Here is a 17,674-nt window from a genome sequence, read left to right as displayed (position 1 = left end):
TACATTATCCCCCGGGTCGATCGCATCGGAGCCCTTGCTGGAGCAGCACAACGGTTAGATGTGGATATTTTTAATATAATAACTGGTGACCCTGAAAAATGTTCCTTATCAAATGCTGCCATGCATATAATCCATCTAGTCGTCTTTCGAGATTTCGCTCTTCTGATGAGCCTCCTGAATTTGCATCCAAAATGCTGTCAAAACTTTCATTTATAATTCCCAACGCAGCCTCCATAATTCTCGACCGGGAAAAAGGCAGATAAAAGGTGTGGAAAACACAAAAAACGTTAAGACAAACAAAAAAACGACCCCAAATCACAGAGATGCCGATTCGCATGGGACTAATATTATCAAATGACCTCTGTGTTTGGTGAAATATGGTAGGTAATTTGTGGTAGAATTTTTACTTTACAAATTATGGACATGGCAGATTTGCACGGGATTTAGATCACAGACGACCTCCGCAACTATTACAAATTACTGGAGGTCCCCAGGTTATACTAGTTCCGTGCGAATAGGGCTTTTGTCAATTGGAAAAAGTTGCATTCCATCAATACACAAATTGTATTTCCTTTGGTTAATTAAACATTTTGCAGTATTTAAAGACTATGTGTGGTCTCCCTCTTTTGTCGCATACTGTTGAGCCAGGTTGTGACAATTATCAATGACCAAAAGTAGTCATGTTTTAGTATGAGAGTTGATACATAGGTCCATAATGTGTTCAAATGCAAGCTGCATTGATTATTGCATTGAAAGCTTTTTTATTTTTATATAGGCTACAGTATACTGTTTTTCTCTCAGGGATATACTCATTGTCTGTAAAAGGAGGATTCTGTGTTCAATTCAAATCTATTTGTGACAAAGACAAGCTCTTTCTTTAATAAAATATTTAGATAATTAAATATTAAGTTAATTAATGTGTTTTTCTTTAATGATCACCACAAAAGTAGGAAATGATTAGCAAACTCAGATTTGATCATTATTATTATTATTATTATTATTATTATTATTATTATTATTATTGTTGTTATAAATCATGCATGGAAATGTACACAAAAAAATTGTTGCATCAAGATGCATTAATAATCGGTTTAGAATCCAATCGCTCACCTCTGAATCGGAATCTAATCGAATCGTGAGGTGCCAAGACATTCCCACCCCGACATAACAGTAACAGTAACAATAACACGAGCATTAACTCATAACAAGGTCAATAACATGTAACAAGAGCACTGATTCAAGAAAAGGGCAATAACTTACAAACAAAAAACATAACTCATACCAACATTACTAACTCATAACAGCAGCATTAAGCATTAATCTGCAAGCAGTCTCTTAGACACAAAAAAATGAGAAAGAGACACCTTAATCAAGCACAGAAGTAGGATTGCAGTAACTCGTTTTTGCCCCACTGTCACAACAAACTACCACCTGAGGGGGGCTAACCCATTGACAGTATAATAGTGGATGCAGGTTCTGAGTTTACAAAGTGAAGCAAAAGCAGTGGTGCTTTACATTTTCATGCTTTCTTATTGTCAGCAAGGTGCAACCCCACAGTCCGACTGTATGTAAGCCAATGAGCTCATGGTCCCAATTAGAATGAAATAGATGTTAAAGTTGGGTATGCTTTAGGGCGTGGCTACTTTGTGATTGTCAAGTGGCTACCAGAGTGTGTTTGTGGGTTCTTTATCAGATCCAATCAGGATTAATTGTCCACATATGATCAATTCTGAGTCCAACAAACAAAGATATTGATTGCCATAATGCCACTCATGAGGCTTCAACACCATCACTGTGGGCTTACTTTTGGGCTGACAAAAGGTGAAATTTTGCATGAACATGAAAGCTGCAAGTGTGCCCACAGAAGGGAACTTTGGGAGCCACTTTAACCAACTGCATTAGCACTTGCCTTTGTAGTGTGACACTGGGGTCCAACCATAAAGAACCATAAAAGTGCCTAATAAAGGTGGAAATATCCTGTTTTAGAGGGCATTTTAGCAACCACCCTTTGTTCTCAAATGTAGATTTCAAGCAGGACAAAAATATTAAAGGAGTCATCACCCGGAAATCGCAATTTCTCTCGTTAAATCATGCATATTGGTGTTGGACCTCTGTTGAAACTTGCCTGAAAAGCTGGAGTTTGAAAGTGGCTTATTTTTTTCGCTTTGGCTCTTTTTCCGAACAGGAATAGCGCACAGTAGTGCGCGTTCCTAAAGCACGAGATTTTGACTCTGCTCCTGTGGTGACGTTACCACAGGAGGCTACTTGCATATGCATCGGCTCACAGCTGTCCTCAGCCAGAGTGAGCACGCCGAATCTGCTTATTTCTCTGTCATTTTCACGCCATACATCGTGACCGCCAGCATTAAAACTCAGGTCTTACATGTAAAACACGAGTGTGAAAAGTAAGACGGAAAAAAAAAGAATTTACCATTCAGAGACATCTTGCTGTAAACGTGTCTCTTCCACCGTCTCTGCCTCTTCACTCTTCCGTTCGGTTTCCGACTCTGGCTCGTACATAAATGCCTGAATTCCGTAAGGTTCGTCATTTAGTGTGTGCGCCATGACAGGGGGCTGTTTATGTTTTGGAGTCTGTGTGTGCATGCAGGCTCGCCCCCCATTCCGGCTCTGTCCTTCCTGCGGCTAATCAACGCGCTCCTCATTACATATTAATACAATGCACATCCGGACCGGTCAAAACCTCGCGCATAATCTCGCGTGAGAAAGTCGCGGTATGAAAAAGTGTCAGAACAAGCTCTATGTTTGATTTAAAAAAAAAAAAAAAAAATTCTAATAAGTTTTAAGAATTGATCCAAAGCAATCCAAAAGGGACTGGATATGTAAAAAAACAGATGATGACTCCTTTAAACACAACTCTTCTAATTAGTAATTCTGTTTCCATACTAGAAAATACAGCAAAAAACTTACCTAAATAAAAAAATAAAATAAAAACACCTGGGGAAACAGTACAAGCCTGAAAGATGCACAATGTTGTGGTTCTCAAAAGAATACCAGACCTAAAAGCCCCTCACGCTTCTGGAGTGGAAAGGTTACTACCTGCTGTCGACCTTACATCTGTCTAGTCACACGATCCAATTATCAGCACATCTCAGACTTTCGTTTTACTGCCTCTTTCCTTCACTGGTGATGATTAACTGTTACTCTGTGTCTCTCAACCTCCAACCCAAAAAAGGCCTGCAGTGTGATCTCCATGGCAACCTAGACATTACCTGCAGTCGAGATGAGATGGTGAAAGTTGACACCTCAAGTTAGGGGAAGATATGGAGAGAGTGTGTGGGTAACGGCATGATCAAGTCACACGAGGCAAGGGAAGAATATTTATAAGCTGTAAGAACTTCAGGTGGGTTTTAAATTGGTAGTCAGGAAAAAATCCTCTTAGAAAGTACAAAGAACAAAAGTTGCCCATATTGTTGGCTCACATTAAAGGTCCCATATTATACTGTTTTTCATCAATTTCACACAGCTGTCAGAGGTCCAACAACTCTGTATTCAATATGTATTGCCCCAAACACATCCGTGGTCCTGAATTTCAGCTGTCTAAAAGTCGCTCTATTTAGCTCTATTCAGAGCAGTCTGTTTCTGTGCCTGCACCTTTAAATGCTAATGAGCTCCGTCTGTCAATGCCTACTTGGAAAGCCCTTCCTGCTACGTCACTCTCAGGGAGAGGATTCCCCTTGCTCTGGTAATAGCATGCGCTAATGTTTACGGTGGATGTAGCTTTTGCTCGCAGAGATTTTTTCGTTCAACCAAACCAGTTTGACCCAGAATCGGACCCAGAAGGAGATGCTCCTGAAGAAGTACAGACTCTGTGGCTGCAGCAGGACGTTTCAGAATGGTTAGTGTGGCTGAATAATGTTAGTTTATTCGGATGTGTTGTTACAGTTACTGCCATGTAGCTAATGGCTAACAGCTAGCGAAAGCTGTGTTTGTCTCCAACATAGTCTCCAAACTCTTGGACACTGTTCGCATCGTCTCTGTCTCCAGTCTGCACATGTTTCCAGACTTTTTACTGTGACAACCAAGCTCCCTCGTAATATTATTAACATTAAACTTGCTTCAAACGCCATTGCATAGCGGGCCGAAGTGGAGCTAACTAGTTAGCCAATTTCCAGCTGACTTCACCATACTCGTCGGCAACTGTAAATACTATCAAACCGCGGCGGCACTTATCGGTGGCTCGGGTGCAGTTGCTGGGTCCGGTATGGTTGGGACTGATCCTTTTACAAGGGTCAGTGTCGAGGCAAAGCCAGCTTTGTACTGACCCTCGTTACTGAAGCAGTCTGATGTGAAGTGGTTAGCACACACATACAAGCTAACATGAACCGCAGCCAGCACATTGTCGTTAAAAATGAAACACAACCACGGTCTCTTCTGTTCTGTAGCTGGGACAGAATATAGGCACTTATGTTGATTTTTACAACCAACAACAGAGCAATTTGCGTGTCTAGTTCTGAGGGACGACATTGTGAAACAATGCTGTCTCTCCGCTTGACACACAGAACTTCACCTCAGGGATGAACGCCCCCCTCTCTGTTATCTCCTATCACCGCGCAGAGGAGGTCGGCCTATGATAATGACTCCTTTCGTTATGTAACGACAGGAGCAGAATCTAAACAGCCTGTAGGAGCGCCGTATTACCAGTGGGTGGGCTGCAGAGACCATGCAGGAATCACTTGTTTTCCTCATTCTTGGAGTTGGCAGGCTCAGGGAGGACCATCTTATATATGTAGAGAGCAGAGAAAACTTGTTTTTTATGATATGGGACCATTAAATACTGCTTATTTACACTCACCTTACCAAGAGCTATTCAAGGGACACGCTACAGTATACAAAACGCAACAAAACTAAAGTAACCAACAAATCATGATCTACTGATGACTAGCATTACAAAATGTTTATATTAGACCTTAAATTAATCTTCAATTACTTTTTGCAGCCCCAACACTAAATGTAATATTTAAACAGCTTTTAGCAGTAGCTGCCAGGTAAGGGTCGGGTATGTGTGATCACAGCAAGTTTGTACGACATGCTGTGAAAAGTATCTATAGTTGTCCCAAAGTGCTACACCATCAGAGAGTGAACAGATGCAATATCAATGTTATGTGATAATGGTGGTCTCTTTGTGAAGGAAATCATAGTGCGGCACACATGAGTAGAGTTCCAACCATGGCTCCTAGTTCATGTCCACACAACGGGACAAAAAGACATTGGAGAGGAGTTGGGGTAGGGGGTTATTTGAGCTGTTCGTTCATCCAACAATCAGTTCTGCCTCTTAGTTCCCTCTAGATTCAAATTTCTCTATTTCATCTATCTTTGTCAACTGTGCCATCATGAAACCTTTACTGGCTTGCTGTCTTTGGGTTACTCCAGATAGTCATGATGTAAAAGCTAGCATACATTTGCTCTCTGGATTTTTATCTCTCAATATTACTGAACTTCCCACATGTCTCTTTACAGCAGTGACAGGATCAAGAACAAAAGGTGCTGACCACCCATCTGCACCCTTGAGTCTGTAAGGCGGAGCCCTGTCTCTTCTCCCTCTAACACTAATACATCTCAGGTGCCTTGCCAAACTAATTGGCACCAAATTCAGCTTCATTTCCTTCAAGCTACTCAGTTAGCCCACATTGTGAAGAGTGCAAGCTCAGCAGAAACGTGGAGAGGCAAAAAGCTGTATTGAATTAAGTCAGGTTTGTGTGCTGCTGTGTGTGGGCAAGTAAGAATGGAGTAAAATTGTTGCTTTGTGCAGAAATGAAGGACATTCAAATCTCAGAAAACAAAGGGGTGGCATTTATCAGTGAGCCTTCAAAAAAGCACTTTGCTCCTCTCCCTTTTCTTCCATCTTCTACCCTACAGGCTTCTCCATACACATGTTCTCATCAGTCAATCCACCCGCACAGTGACAGGCTTGAGACTGAGATATGTCTCTACTGTCATTTATTTTAACTAAACGATTCCCTGTGTCATTATGACCTCCAGGCCACAAAACAACACAATCACATTAATACAAAGAGATCAGCTTTTATTTACTGTAAGTATACTACATCAGGGTTCTCCCCAGACGGTGGAACAATGGCGCTGCGCCGCTATACGGCTAGGTTAGCGCCGCTATACTCAACAATGTTAGCTGCTTTATAGCGGGTGTTTGTGGGCTGCCGCGGTTGACGGTGACGAGCGTCAACCCCCCCGGACTGACAGTGACGAGCGTCCCCCCCCCCCGACTGACGGTGCGCCGCTATACTAAAAATTTCTGGGGAGAACCCTGTACATACTACATCCTGAGTTAAAACAGTGGAAGTTTGCTGTTTGTGTATATACTCTGGTTCATTTTCACTTTCATAGTATGTTAGTGAGTCACAATGTGATCTGATCGAGCATCTCGAGTGAATGAAGCCCAGCCATCTGACTGTTGTTGGATAGTACAAAGCAGGGTGTATGTTATATACAGTATACTGTAAGACCAGATCATCCCCGCAGTGGCCAATTACAACTAAACTCTGCTTGCTCCTCAGATGTAGCCATGAGAGCGATGTATCACAGTGCGCACACACACACACACACACACACACACACACACACACTGTAGAGCTGTGGAGGTGGATGGACCCTGGGCACTTTTTGTTCAGTTCTGTTCTAATGCTGGTTAGTGTATCCCAAAGAAAACTGAAGTAAAGTTTCCAAATCTGTTTTTGGACTCAACTAAGCAACCTCTTCGGGGCAATTGTTGTCCGTCTGCCTGCTTTTCCATTTGTCTCGGATGGCCTGCCTGCCCACATTGCCGGAGCATTTGTCTGTATATTTATCCGTGTGTCTGGCTACATCTTTGTGTGTCTGCCTGTTTGTTTGGTCGGTTCATCCATCTACCTGTTTGCCTTTAGGAGAAAAATGTTCAACATTTCTCACCTCCTGTCTTTGGGAGTACTCTTGCACAGCTATTGGGGACAGAAGGTACAAAGGGAGAAGTGGAATATGTTGACAAAAATTGGGAACAAGTGAGAGACTGCAGGTTTAACAACTGTTGTGAGAGACAAAAAAATCAAGTAGAAAAATGTGAACCTTATTCGTCACTTTACTTCTTTAGTTCCACCACACCGGCAGAGAATACTCGGTACTCGGTATCACAATAAATAAACATCAGCAGCAATGAGATCAACACATCAGACATCTGTGTGTAAATAATGAAATTTCATAAATGCGCTTGTTGACAGATATTTTGTGTCAATTGTTGATTGTAAGCTACTCACTTTTATCACTACAGCTTTCGCTTTTGTCCGTCAAAACAAATGACTGCATTTGCTTGACACAGTGTGAATATACACAAAGCCAAAATGTGAGCGTACAGAGAAACAGCACAAAAATGCAGCAGATTTTGTTTTGTTTTAAGAGAATACTCTGATGATTTCAGTCTTTCATAAATAATATTTTCACCCTGTAAAACATGAATCACTGTGTAGCTGTATACAGCTATGTAACAAGATAGGAAATAATGAATGGATATGCTTTCGAGCTGTACAGCATGACTGCACAAAGGAGTACCTTATGGATCAGGATGCTTTAAACAGTAAATCCTCCTTTAAAGGCACAGTTCACCCTGAAATAAAAAAAAAAAACATAACTAAAACAATCTACATAACTAAACAGCTGCACAGGCAGGAGGTAACATATTTATTTTCAAATACTGATGCTCTGGTTTCTTAACTCATCAAAAAATTATGCTTTGGGATTGTAGGATGGGTCAGCCACCATTCCAAAGAGTCAGATAATTGATGAGTTGGGAGTGAGACTCAAAAATCTATTGTTCATACAAATAGGACCTTTAAGCAGTAACTGTTTGTCCAGTTCATTTTTTTTTTTAAATCATTGATGGTTAAACTAAATGGACATTTTACAGTATTAAATTATCATCTACAAGATGCTGATGACCTGAAGGTCAATAAAGACATTGATTGATTTGTGTTGATACTAGGGCTGGGCGATGTGGCCTCAAATCAATATCACGATATATTGAGCAACTCACCTCGATAACGATAAATGAACGATAAGTAACCCCCCCCCCCCCCCGCACCTAAATAAAAGGAAAAAAATCCTGTGTATTTACAGAAATGCCACTTTAAAAGGACTGTAAAACTACATTGTAGTTAAGATTTATATTATTTATTTAGTAGTTAAGAACAACTGATAAGCACACAATTGAACAGCTGAAAAGCACAGATTACTTGAAATGACAACAACTGAACAAGTTTAAAAGTATAAAATATACAGTCCCTTATAAATAAATTCTAAGCTTCTCGCTTCTCCCTTTTTTTATTTATTCGAATTGAATCACGTGGTTGTACTGCAGGTGGTGGAAGAGGTTGGATGTAAATAAATAAACATTTTGAGGACTTCAGAATCAGAATCTAAGACATGAGACAAAATAGTAGAGAAGTTGACATTGCTGCTTAATAATATGTTAACCTCTTGAGCATTAGAGAACTTTTTTTTTACCATTATTTTCTTTATCATTATATATTTTTGATAGACACAGAATCTGTTTCAGAAGTCAGTGGGTCACATGACATGTAAGCTATTGAGAAAAAAAATCAAGATTTCTGCATATTAATATTCATATAAAATAGAGGAAGCACTAAAGTACAATAAACATAGCTGTGTCTCATTCGTCCAGTTTACTAATACAATCTGCTGCTGGAGTCACTGGGCCCCATGACATGGAAGATATTGAAAGAACTGCAATTATTTTGTATTAATATATTTATGCTAAGTAATTTGATGACAGTCCCTAAATCAGTTTCCAGCGATTCAGTGCCATGTTCTGGGAGGTGAGCTAACCGTCCTTCTGCTGCTCACACTGGGTGAACCTCAGTAAAGTCGCGGCTGGACCCAAGTAGAGCTTATAATCAAGCCCGACCCGAGCCCGTGCACGTTGTGTCCGAGCCCGGCCCGGCACACTGAATGTAATTATGAGCCCGAGACCGATTTAAAACGACAACTGTTTGATACGTGGGCTGTTATAACTGACGTTCTCGACTACAATTGCGAGTTGTTTGAACTACAGAAATCTTAATGAATAATGCAACAAGTGCCGCACTTAATACACTCGACAAAGCCGACAAATGTTATTATCACGGCCCACGACTTGTTTAAAATGGGTCCACACCTCCGACTTTCCTCCAAACTTGCTCAAAGTTAATTCTACTGTTTTTATTTTTTCCTTTACATCTTCATGCTCCATGTTGCACTTAAGCTACACAATCAGTGATGCCGGTAACGCGTTACTAGTTTTGTCATTTTCCTTAGTAAAAATATATTTTTGCTTTCTTCTTGCGTCTCGGGGAGTGACGTCATGACGCGAGAAGTCACGTTTTCCAGCATGAGGACACTCACGTGTCAGACCACACAGAGACACAAATGCAAACAACAATGGAGGGAGGAGAGAGATGCGCGTTTTCTAGCTGGAAATACAGTCATTATTTTGAGTGAATAAAAAACAAAACACAAATGTTTGATCAATGGACCGGCCTGGCCGAAGACAGTGGCCTGTTGCAGCCTTTGAACGCAGCATCATTACACAAACTGTCCGCGACTCACAGCGAGAGTGGGTTCACTTGATTACTAACCTGGCATAGCTGGTGTTGCATCAGCGGGTGGAGTTTGCCATCAAATTAATGTAAAATAAGCACATCGGTATATGCCGGGCTAGATTAATCAAGTGGACCTAACATGTCCCCTGTCCCTAGTGGATGTTATGCCTATGACACCGAATATACCGACATGGCCAAAATGACGTCGGTTATCGTCGTAAATTTCGGTATAGGTAAATTTTCGGTTTATCGCCCAGGCCTACTATACTGCACAGTCCCCTACATGTAAAAAAAAAAAATCACATCCCGTGTTGTGAGAGTGACCAGTTTTTTAAATTTGGGTCCCAAGACACTGCAGTTTGATGACCACATAAAAAAAAATCTGCAGTCCATTTCAGGTCTGACAACTGAACTTAGCCTTGTGATCAAATCAAATCAATTTTAGTTGTGTAGCCCAAAAAAGTCACATTGCATCAATGGACTTTACAATATGTACAGTGAATAACATCCTCTGTCCTTAGACCCTTGATTTGAGTGAGGAAAAACTTGCCATGTTGAGAAAAAGTTAAATAAATAAATGGATGTAATGGATGAAAGTATAAAATGCCTCAAGATTTCCCCCCTCTCTTCTGCTCCCTGCAGAGGTGTTATATGTCTACAAAATGACTGCCAAAGACTAGTTGTCAATACAATACTTCTTCTCTGGTTTGTGGGAGTTGTCGCAGGCAGTGCACAGTGTAAAAGAGTGCAGCGGGGTCTCTGTAGACATCATTATATTGATCTATACACTGTACATGTGTCATCTCAGTGATCAACGATGGCAGAAAGACAAAGACTATTGGCCCAATCAAGGCTGAACAAAGACGTCACCCATCTGCAGCACGATTCAGTTGTCTCCTCAAACTCATACCTATTCATAATTCTACTGTTCAACATTACCCATCCATCTTCAGGGAGCTTGACAACCTGTGTGATTTATTCAGTCTCAGCCATGAAGTAGATATTGCACTGACTGGACAGAATGAGCCTGAGGGATCTTTCCCAACAGGGTAGATTTACACCCATCCACCGATCTGTGTGTGTGTGTGTGTGTGTGTGTGCGTGTATGTATGTGTGTGTGTGTGTTGGCTGTACAGCTGTATCCGTCAGCAGAAACATGCAAGCGTGCTGACGCAGGGGATAAAAAACACACACACCAACGCAGTCACACTGACAGGAAGCCGTAAAGTGCGCTGATAGAAGATCAATACAGCGACGAATAAATCAACCGAACCATAGGGCCCTTGTACCTAATCTGCAGGTTAAGTGGGAATGGGGTGTGATTAAAGCATAATGCTCTCTTCCACATTTTGAATACAATTTGTGGGAGTACAAAAGAACACTAGCATAACAGGAGGATTATAAAAGGTAATCGGTTTGTTGTCACAGCTGTCATTGGGGGTCATCCCTCCCTCCTAATAAACATGTTAAATATGGCTGTAACAAGATGACATTTGTGAAAGTGAATTACACAGTAAATACAATTTGTACATGTTGCAAAGGGCCAGACTCAGGTACAAGTAATCAAACTGTTTACGTACAAGCTCAACCCTGCTGATCAATAACCTTTCAAAGCAAACATGTTTCCTTGTCTGAATAATCCCTATATTGATGCAATGTGGCCTGTCACTTGGAGAAATGTCACCTACTGGCTTGTCTTAATACCATTTCAAACAGAGGTTCATTCTGGTTTACAGCTGTGACACTAGCTCGTGATCTTCAGCAGTTTAACCACTCCTGCTTAACACAGCTGGTATCTGCAGCTTTCAGTCAAGCTAAGAACATTGATAGATCACTGACGGAGATGATGTGATGAGTGTTGATTTAATGGATGAGAAATCTTGTCAACAGATGCATCATCACATGCTCAAATCCTAATCAGAATCAGAATCAGAATTCCTTTATTTGTCTCACCAACAGGGATATTACAAATACCAGTAACAAGTAAACTATTTCATTCAGTGTCCAGTAGCTTTTGCAGGCAGTAACTTACCCCTGTAGCTCCTTTACAGACATGGAGATTTTGAGGTTATGTCCCAAAACATGGAGAGCAGTGAGGATGTCAGCCCACTGGACCATCTCTCCCAGAGGACCCCCCTTCAGCACTTTGGGGCTGAAAACATCTCCAGACTCTTCTGTCAAGAAGCCCACATGGACCAGAATCTGAAGGAGGACAGGGACACATTGTGACAATGACTTGAAATTAGTCTGCAAAGAAGCTGCATATCATAGCTCCACTTTAAAACGTTGATTACAGTTTTGTGTTTCTATTAGCAATGAAAACAATGTAGTCTGTAATTAATGAGATCCAGGAACAGGGTAACATCGCTACAGTGAGTTCAATGGGACAAAAATCATAAGCAGCCAGATTATCTAAAGCATTTTCTTTAGAAGTAAAACAAATAGCCAAAAAAAGGGAAATTGAAAATGAAATGAACAACTCTGTGTACATGCAACTAAAGCATGTATGGAAGGGCTACACCGAAATGTTTACATGTGCAATATTGTTAAGAAAAGCAAACTACCTCTAACATGTCATGCTACCACCCTTTTGCTGCTTAATACACAAAAGCAAAACTTGCATTGGTTCTCAGTTTACATGACTAATCTTCATAAGAATTCTGTCTGATAATACATAATTCAGTCTGATTTGGGGGTTCTTGGATTCATGGGGGTTTGTTGCTTGTGAGCTCTGCATATACAGAGAAAATTCATTGATCATTCTTGATCAGCTTATCAAATAAACCAGGCCCTGCATTGGTTGTCTGACTATATGCATGCCACTACAAAATCACATCCATCATTCTAGATTTACTAATTCTTTCAAATAGAGCAAGTTACCTTGTGGAAAGTCTTCCATATCACAATGTATACCACAAAGAACCAAAATATTGCAACGTCAATTTTTTTCCAATATCATGCAGCTTAATTTACGTCAATTATATGTTGAACAAATAAGTTTGTCTATTAACTGACCTGTGATAAATGTATATGACTGATGGTAAGGTAAAGTTACCTCCAATCACGCATTTCTTGCTTGGTCTGACTGCTTCTGGAATATGTTTTCCAGTTGTAAAAAAAAAAAACAGTAATTATGCCTTAATGAGGTAAAGTTCAAAGTTCAAAGGTTCAAAAAAACACATAAATAAGTTAGTTAAGTTATGAATACGTTTCCGAGTAATTTCGTAACATTTAATAAACAATTTACTAACTTTAAGAAAGCTCCCCCAATACAATACACTAATTACTAATGATGTCCTGCTGCTCAGTAGGCAGTACTTTGTTTGTCAACTCTGTTTCACATTTTGCAAAGTGGCAGCTCTTAACTCATAGATTAGATGGGAGAAATACTCAAAACGTCATTAGTTCTATTTAAAAAGTGTATGTGTCCTGTTAGATAAGAAGCCTGAAAAACATCCATCCATTCTTCAGCACAATGTACTGTACATCTGTTAAAATAACGTAACTTACAAGATGTTAGATATCTTGCTTATGAAGCGATAATTTATATACACAATTTTTAATGTGTATATAATTTAATCTGATTTACATTATACTATTTATATATGTGTGTGTGTGCTGTGTAAAGTTAAGCTCCTTGAAAGTTAAGCTGCTGCACTGCAAACTGTTTTAATGAGTTTGAGGATTAAAATCATTAGAATTTCAGACCCAAAAGAAAATTATGGAAACTGAAAAGTAATTCTTTGAAATCCCTGGCGACTTATCCCCTCATGGTCCAATGAAACAGCATGCACATGTAGAAATCCATCATTATGGACTTTTATATCCAACTCATTTCATATGCAACATATGCCTATACAGATTACTGCTGTCCCTAAAGCTTTCGCTTCCAGTGGTGAAATCACCTTTTGTTTTAAAAAAAAATCATACAACACATATGAGGAAATTATCATAGTTAATATGTTGCACTGTCATACAACTTTGCACTTACAGGATACAGTCCCGTCATGCATGTCCACCTCGCCACTGCATAATTAGTGCAACCCACCGAGAAATGAGCAACACATTGCCTTTCACAGCGGATTAGACACAGCCATGTCCAAACGCTGCTCTGCTGAGTAATCCTGATTAACTAACGCAGCATGAACACCTCCATGCAACAAACATAATGAGCTTAAGGCCAGCTGTGTGGAGTTTAACACAAAGTTTGACTCTGATTGCCAAATATGTCTCCATCACTCTGATTGTATGTAAGTGCATGTGCATCTTATGTCTTTACCTTCACAGCTGTGGACTGCAGAGGTAATGATTACAAATATCAAAGAGCTTTTAAGAAGTGGGCCCTCTCATCCCCTCTCCATCATAACACATTAGCTACATTGCACTAATGTACATACCTACACATCGTACAGTTTATGATCCTGAAGAGGATTATGCATGAATTGATATTTGCATTCTTGTTATTTTTTTTGTCTGAGCAGAGAGGGAGAGAGAAAAATAAATATTGGTCAGGATATCTGATTTAATGGCTTAACAATAGTGCGGTAAAGTGATGGGAGGTTATTTTGTAGTAGAGCTGTATACAACAAGAACAACTGCTTAAGTCGTTTCACTGATGTCCAAAACGTGTGTAAAACATTGGACAATGGTGTGTATGCGGCAGAGTCAAGCTCCAGCGACACTCCAGCTGGCGTGAAAAATCCCCTGATTTAATAAGCCTGCTCTATTAACTTCTGCTTCATAAAAAAAGATAAGTGAAATTTAATTACAGTTTGGGTGGCAGATGGCAAGAGCGAGAATTCATGGCGCCAATACTATTCATTCTCTTGGCTGGGTGGCTGTTGTGGTGCTGGTGAGGGTGTATCACACAAACACTGGCAACCGCGCAGAAATGGAGACAGAAGAAGATGAGTTTCACGTACTGACAGCAGCACAGCAGTGCTACTAAATAAATATGAGAGATATCACACAGTGGCAGAAGAGCTGAATAACTGTGGATTGGATTCTATAAAACTGCAGCCACGCAGACACAAGTTAATAGGGAGTGAGGTAAGGGTGCTTCACAAAACTGGGCAACTTGCACCAATCTGGACTGAGTGGAGTACAGTGATACATATCAACCGTAGAGAAAAAACCTCTATATCACAGAGTAAGAATCAATAGCTAGAAAAGAAAGGGGCGAGGAACTAGGGTGGGTGTTTCTCACTCTGTTTTACTGTGCAGATCACCACCAACACTATCTCGCATATTTGGCCACCCCTCACTTGAACGGAGAAAAAAAAAGCCATACAATGGGAAGTCGAAAGGTAAAGCTGTGCTTCCTCATAATCTCCTGTATCACGACCGGCTGCATCCCCCAGGAATCTAATCACACACGAGAGAGTGGAGCTCTTTATACAGTGGACTTATGCTCCTCCCAGATGGTGTGTGTGTCTGAGTGCGTGTGTGTGCGCTGATGGGTTTTGAATTTTGTTTGTTTGCTCACATTTGTTTCACACTGACATACATCAATGAACTCAGTGTGTGTGGATGTTCGTGTGTTTAGTGTGGAGGCTCTGGGGATTCACCAAAAGGATCTGAAGCTACTCTCTACTGTTAATGTCCCGTGGGGTTTGAACACAAAGCCCCGCTATACTGGCCGAGACAGAGGGAAACGATTACGACGCACTCTCTAGCTCACCTCTACAACGCCTGTCTGTCAGTACATGTGTTCCTGCACCACCCCTCAAATCTTCTTTTCTGTGATTATATAACTGGGGTAAAGGAAATTCATTGTCTTTCATGTGTAGGTGTTTCACGTAATGCAACTGTGTGTCTCGGTAAAATCCCTGTAAAGTCTTTGGTGCTTTCATATGAGAGCAGGAGAGTACAAGTGGCACTCAAGTATATGGTAACACTCCACTGCTCCACTTATCACTAACAGGCTAACAACAGAAGAATGCTAATTCTTAACTTGGCATCTGCTGGCGCGATGTATGCATGCGTGAGTGTGTGACCCTGTTTGCTCATGCACCATGGCCCTTATGAAGGTCGCAGCTGTCCGATGGAAGGCCACGGGTGGCAACACAAGCTGGCACTGCCAACCATCACTGCTTTACCCTTACTTTCACCTTCTCCATCATACTCCATCGACGCCCATACACACCACACTTCCTTCCTCTTTATTTCTCCTCACGTCCCCTTCTCTTTATCTCCAAACTTTGACTTTTCCTTACGCCCTCCCTGCACCAGCCTCCTCACTTCACCTTCCATAACCAATTAGTCTCCAACACTGTCTGCACTCCATCAGTCAGAGGTCAATTAACTCTCAAGAGAGCAGACACAGGGAGAAGGGGAATTAACAGTTTGGCATGTGCTGACAAACACACAAAATGTGCATGTTCAACACACACCAAGTAGGCACAAATGCACACAAACTCACTTGCTGAAACACTTAAACTAACACCAGACAGGCAGTGAATTCACTGCAGCAGGTTAAAAAAGATACAGTCAGTGCTTTTGGATCTGTGCTATCGTCTCTTCAAAACCTTTCCATTATGACACAGCTTAGTCAAATGTGTCTCCTTTGATGTCTCGCTAAAAGAGAACAGCGATTTGTTAAATACAAAATGTTCCATCAGCTACGTTATAATGGCTGAACGGGTTGACCCAGGCTTTTCATTAAGTTTGATAACGGCACACCCCCCCAAAAAAAGATCAGCTTTCAAATGTCTAACAGCTTTGACAGGGAAGTGCAGCAAAAGGTTGACTGTATTCTTTCTGAACTCCGCTAGCACTGAGGAAATGGGCAGATTAGTCACAAAAAAAGGTTTCTTAGAATATCTAAGGCTGGCTTCTACTTCATCGCTCACTGCGGGACACTGCATATAAAATCTCTCAAACAGCTATCTCTTCAATATATTTCACTGTAGAAAATCTCTTCCGCTTCGACTCTAGGGTCCTTTCCTTGTGTCTGGCATTGACATTCAAGGAATAATCTTGTTTTTTCCATCCTCCTCCCTCCATCCTCACCTCTCTGCTCTGCTAATTTATTATTTTTCTGAGTAAACATCCACTCTGCTTACAATCAAAGGGAAAGCCAAACAAGGAAACAGAACTAAACCAACAGAGCCCCATTGGAATTGCAAAGACTGCACACTTAAGCAGAATGCTAAAATTGCTATTGGAAAGGAGGGACTTTTTTCAAAGACAAAGGTTAGACAAGTGCAAGGCCACACTTAATTCATTTCAGACAATGTTTTTCTGTTTTCTTTTAAAGTCAGAGTTAATTAAAATCAAACAAGCGTTCTCCTTCGCAATGTTAAAGTCAGTGTTCATTTTAAATTTTTCAAGAAAAAGAATCTTCCTCTCAGGGAGTGGGGTAATGGTAAATGGTATGCTGCAGAAGGAGATTTAAAGGAGTTCTATCATACTTTTTTTGTTTTGTTCTTCCTTACTGGTTCCTTACTGGTCATATACTGGTTGTTCTTGTGCACGTAAAAGATTGTGAAAGTTAATGTCAAAGTCTGCACCAAAGAAGCTCCTTTCTCTCACGGAAAACACTGCTCCTGAAACGCCTCATCAGTAGTGTCACCTTTAATTCCCAGACATTTCAATAATTTATGCCTAATGGCTAGTTTGGCACAAAAAAATGTTTTGGCATTGTTAATTGTTGTTGTTAGCAACTGGTGCTGGGTTGTGTATGTAAACCTTTCTTGTGGTAATCGGAAAAAATAAAACAATGAACTTGAAAAAGATCATAATATGTCTCCTTCAATTTTTAAAGAAATTGTATGATATTCTGCCTTTTGCTTGAATTGCAATGATATCCAATTAGCAGCCATACACAGATAATAAAAAAAAAAAAAAAAAAAAAAAAAAAACATTTTTACATCGTTTGCTAATTATTATGATAAACAGCTTTTGACAGCCAAAGCGAACTCTTACCAAACACCAGGGCATCTGCTGTTGAGACAGCATGTTTTAAGGCATATAGGCAGTTAAAGCAGCCAGAGAGCCACGACAGAGGATAACAAATCCCCTCAGTGCACTACAAGAAAGGACAACATCAATCTCAGTGACAGAGGACTATT

The 17,674-nt window shown here is 40.5% G+C and overlaps 1 protein-coding gene across 3 annotated transcripts in view; it reads right to left on the bottom strand.

Annotated features, from left to right (window-relative positions):
- Positions 1-17,674, bottom strand: part of LOC115591062 (alpha-1,6-mannosylglycoprotein 6-beta-N-acetylglucosaminyltransferase B-like) — a 140,841-nt gene that overhangs the window by 46,342 nt on the left and 76,825 nt on the right. For all 3 annotated transcript variants that reach the window (XM_030432689.1, XM_030432696.1, XM_030432706.1), the window contains exon 8: positions 11,635-11,804. In XM_030432689.1, the coding sequence (XP_030288549.1) occupies positions 11,635-11,804 (170 nt within the window). The remainder of the gene's footprint in view (positions 1-11,634; positions 11,805-17,674) is intronic.

Source organism: Sparus aurata, chromosome 1 (assembly GCF_900880675.1).
Source record: "Sparus aurata chromosome 1, fSpaAur1.1, whole genome shotgun sequence".
NCBI lineage: Eukaryota > Metazoa > Chordata > Actinopteri > Spariformes > Sparidae > Sparus > Sparus aurata.
The sequence above is the reverse complement of the archived record's forward strand: the minus strand, read 5'-3'. Positions and strand labels throughout refer to the sequence as shown.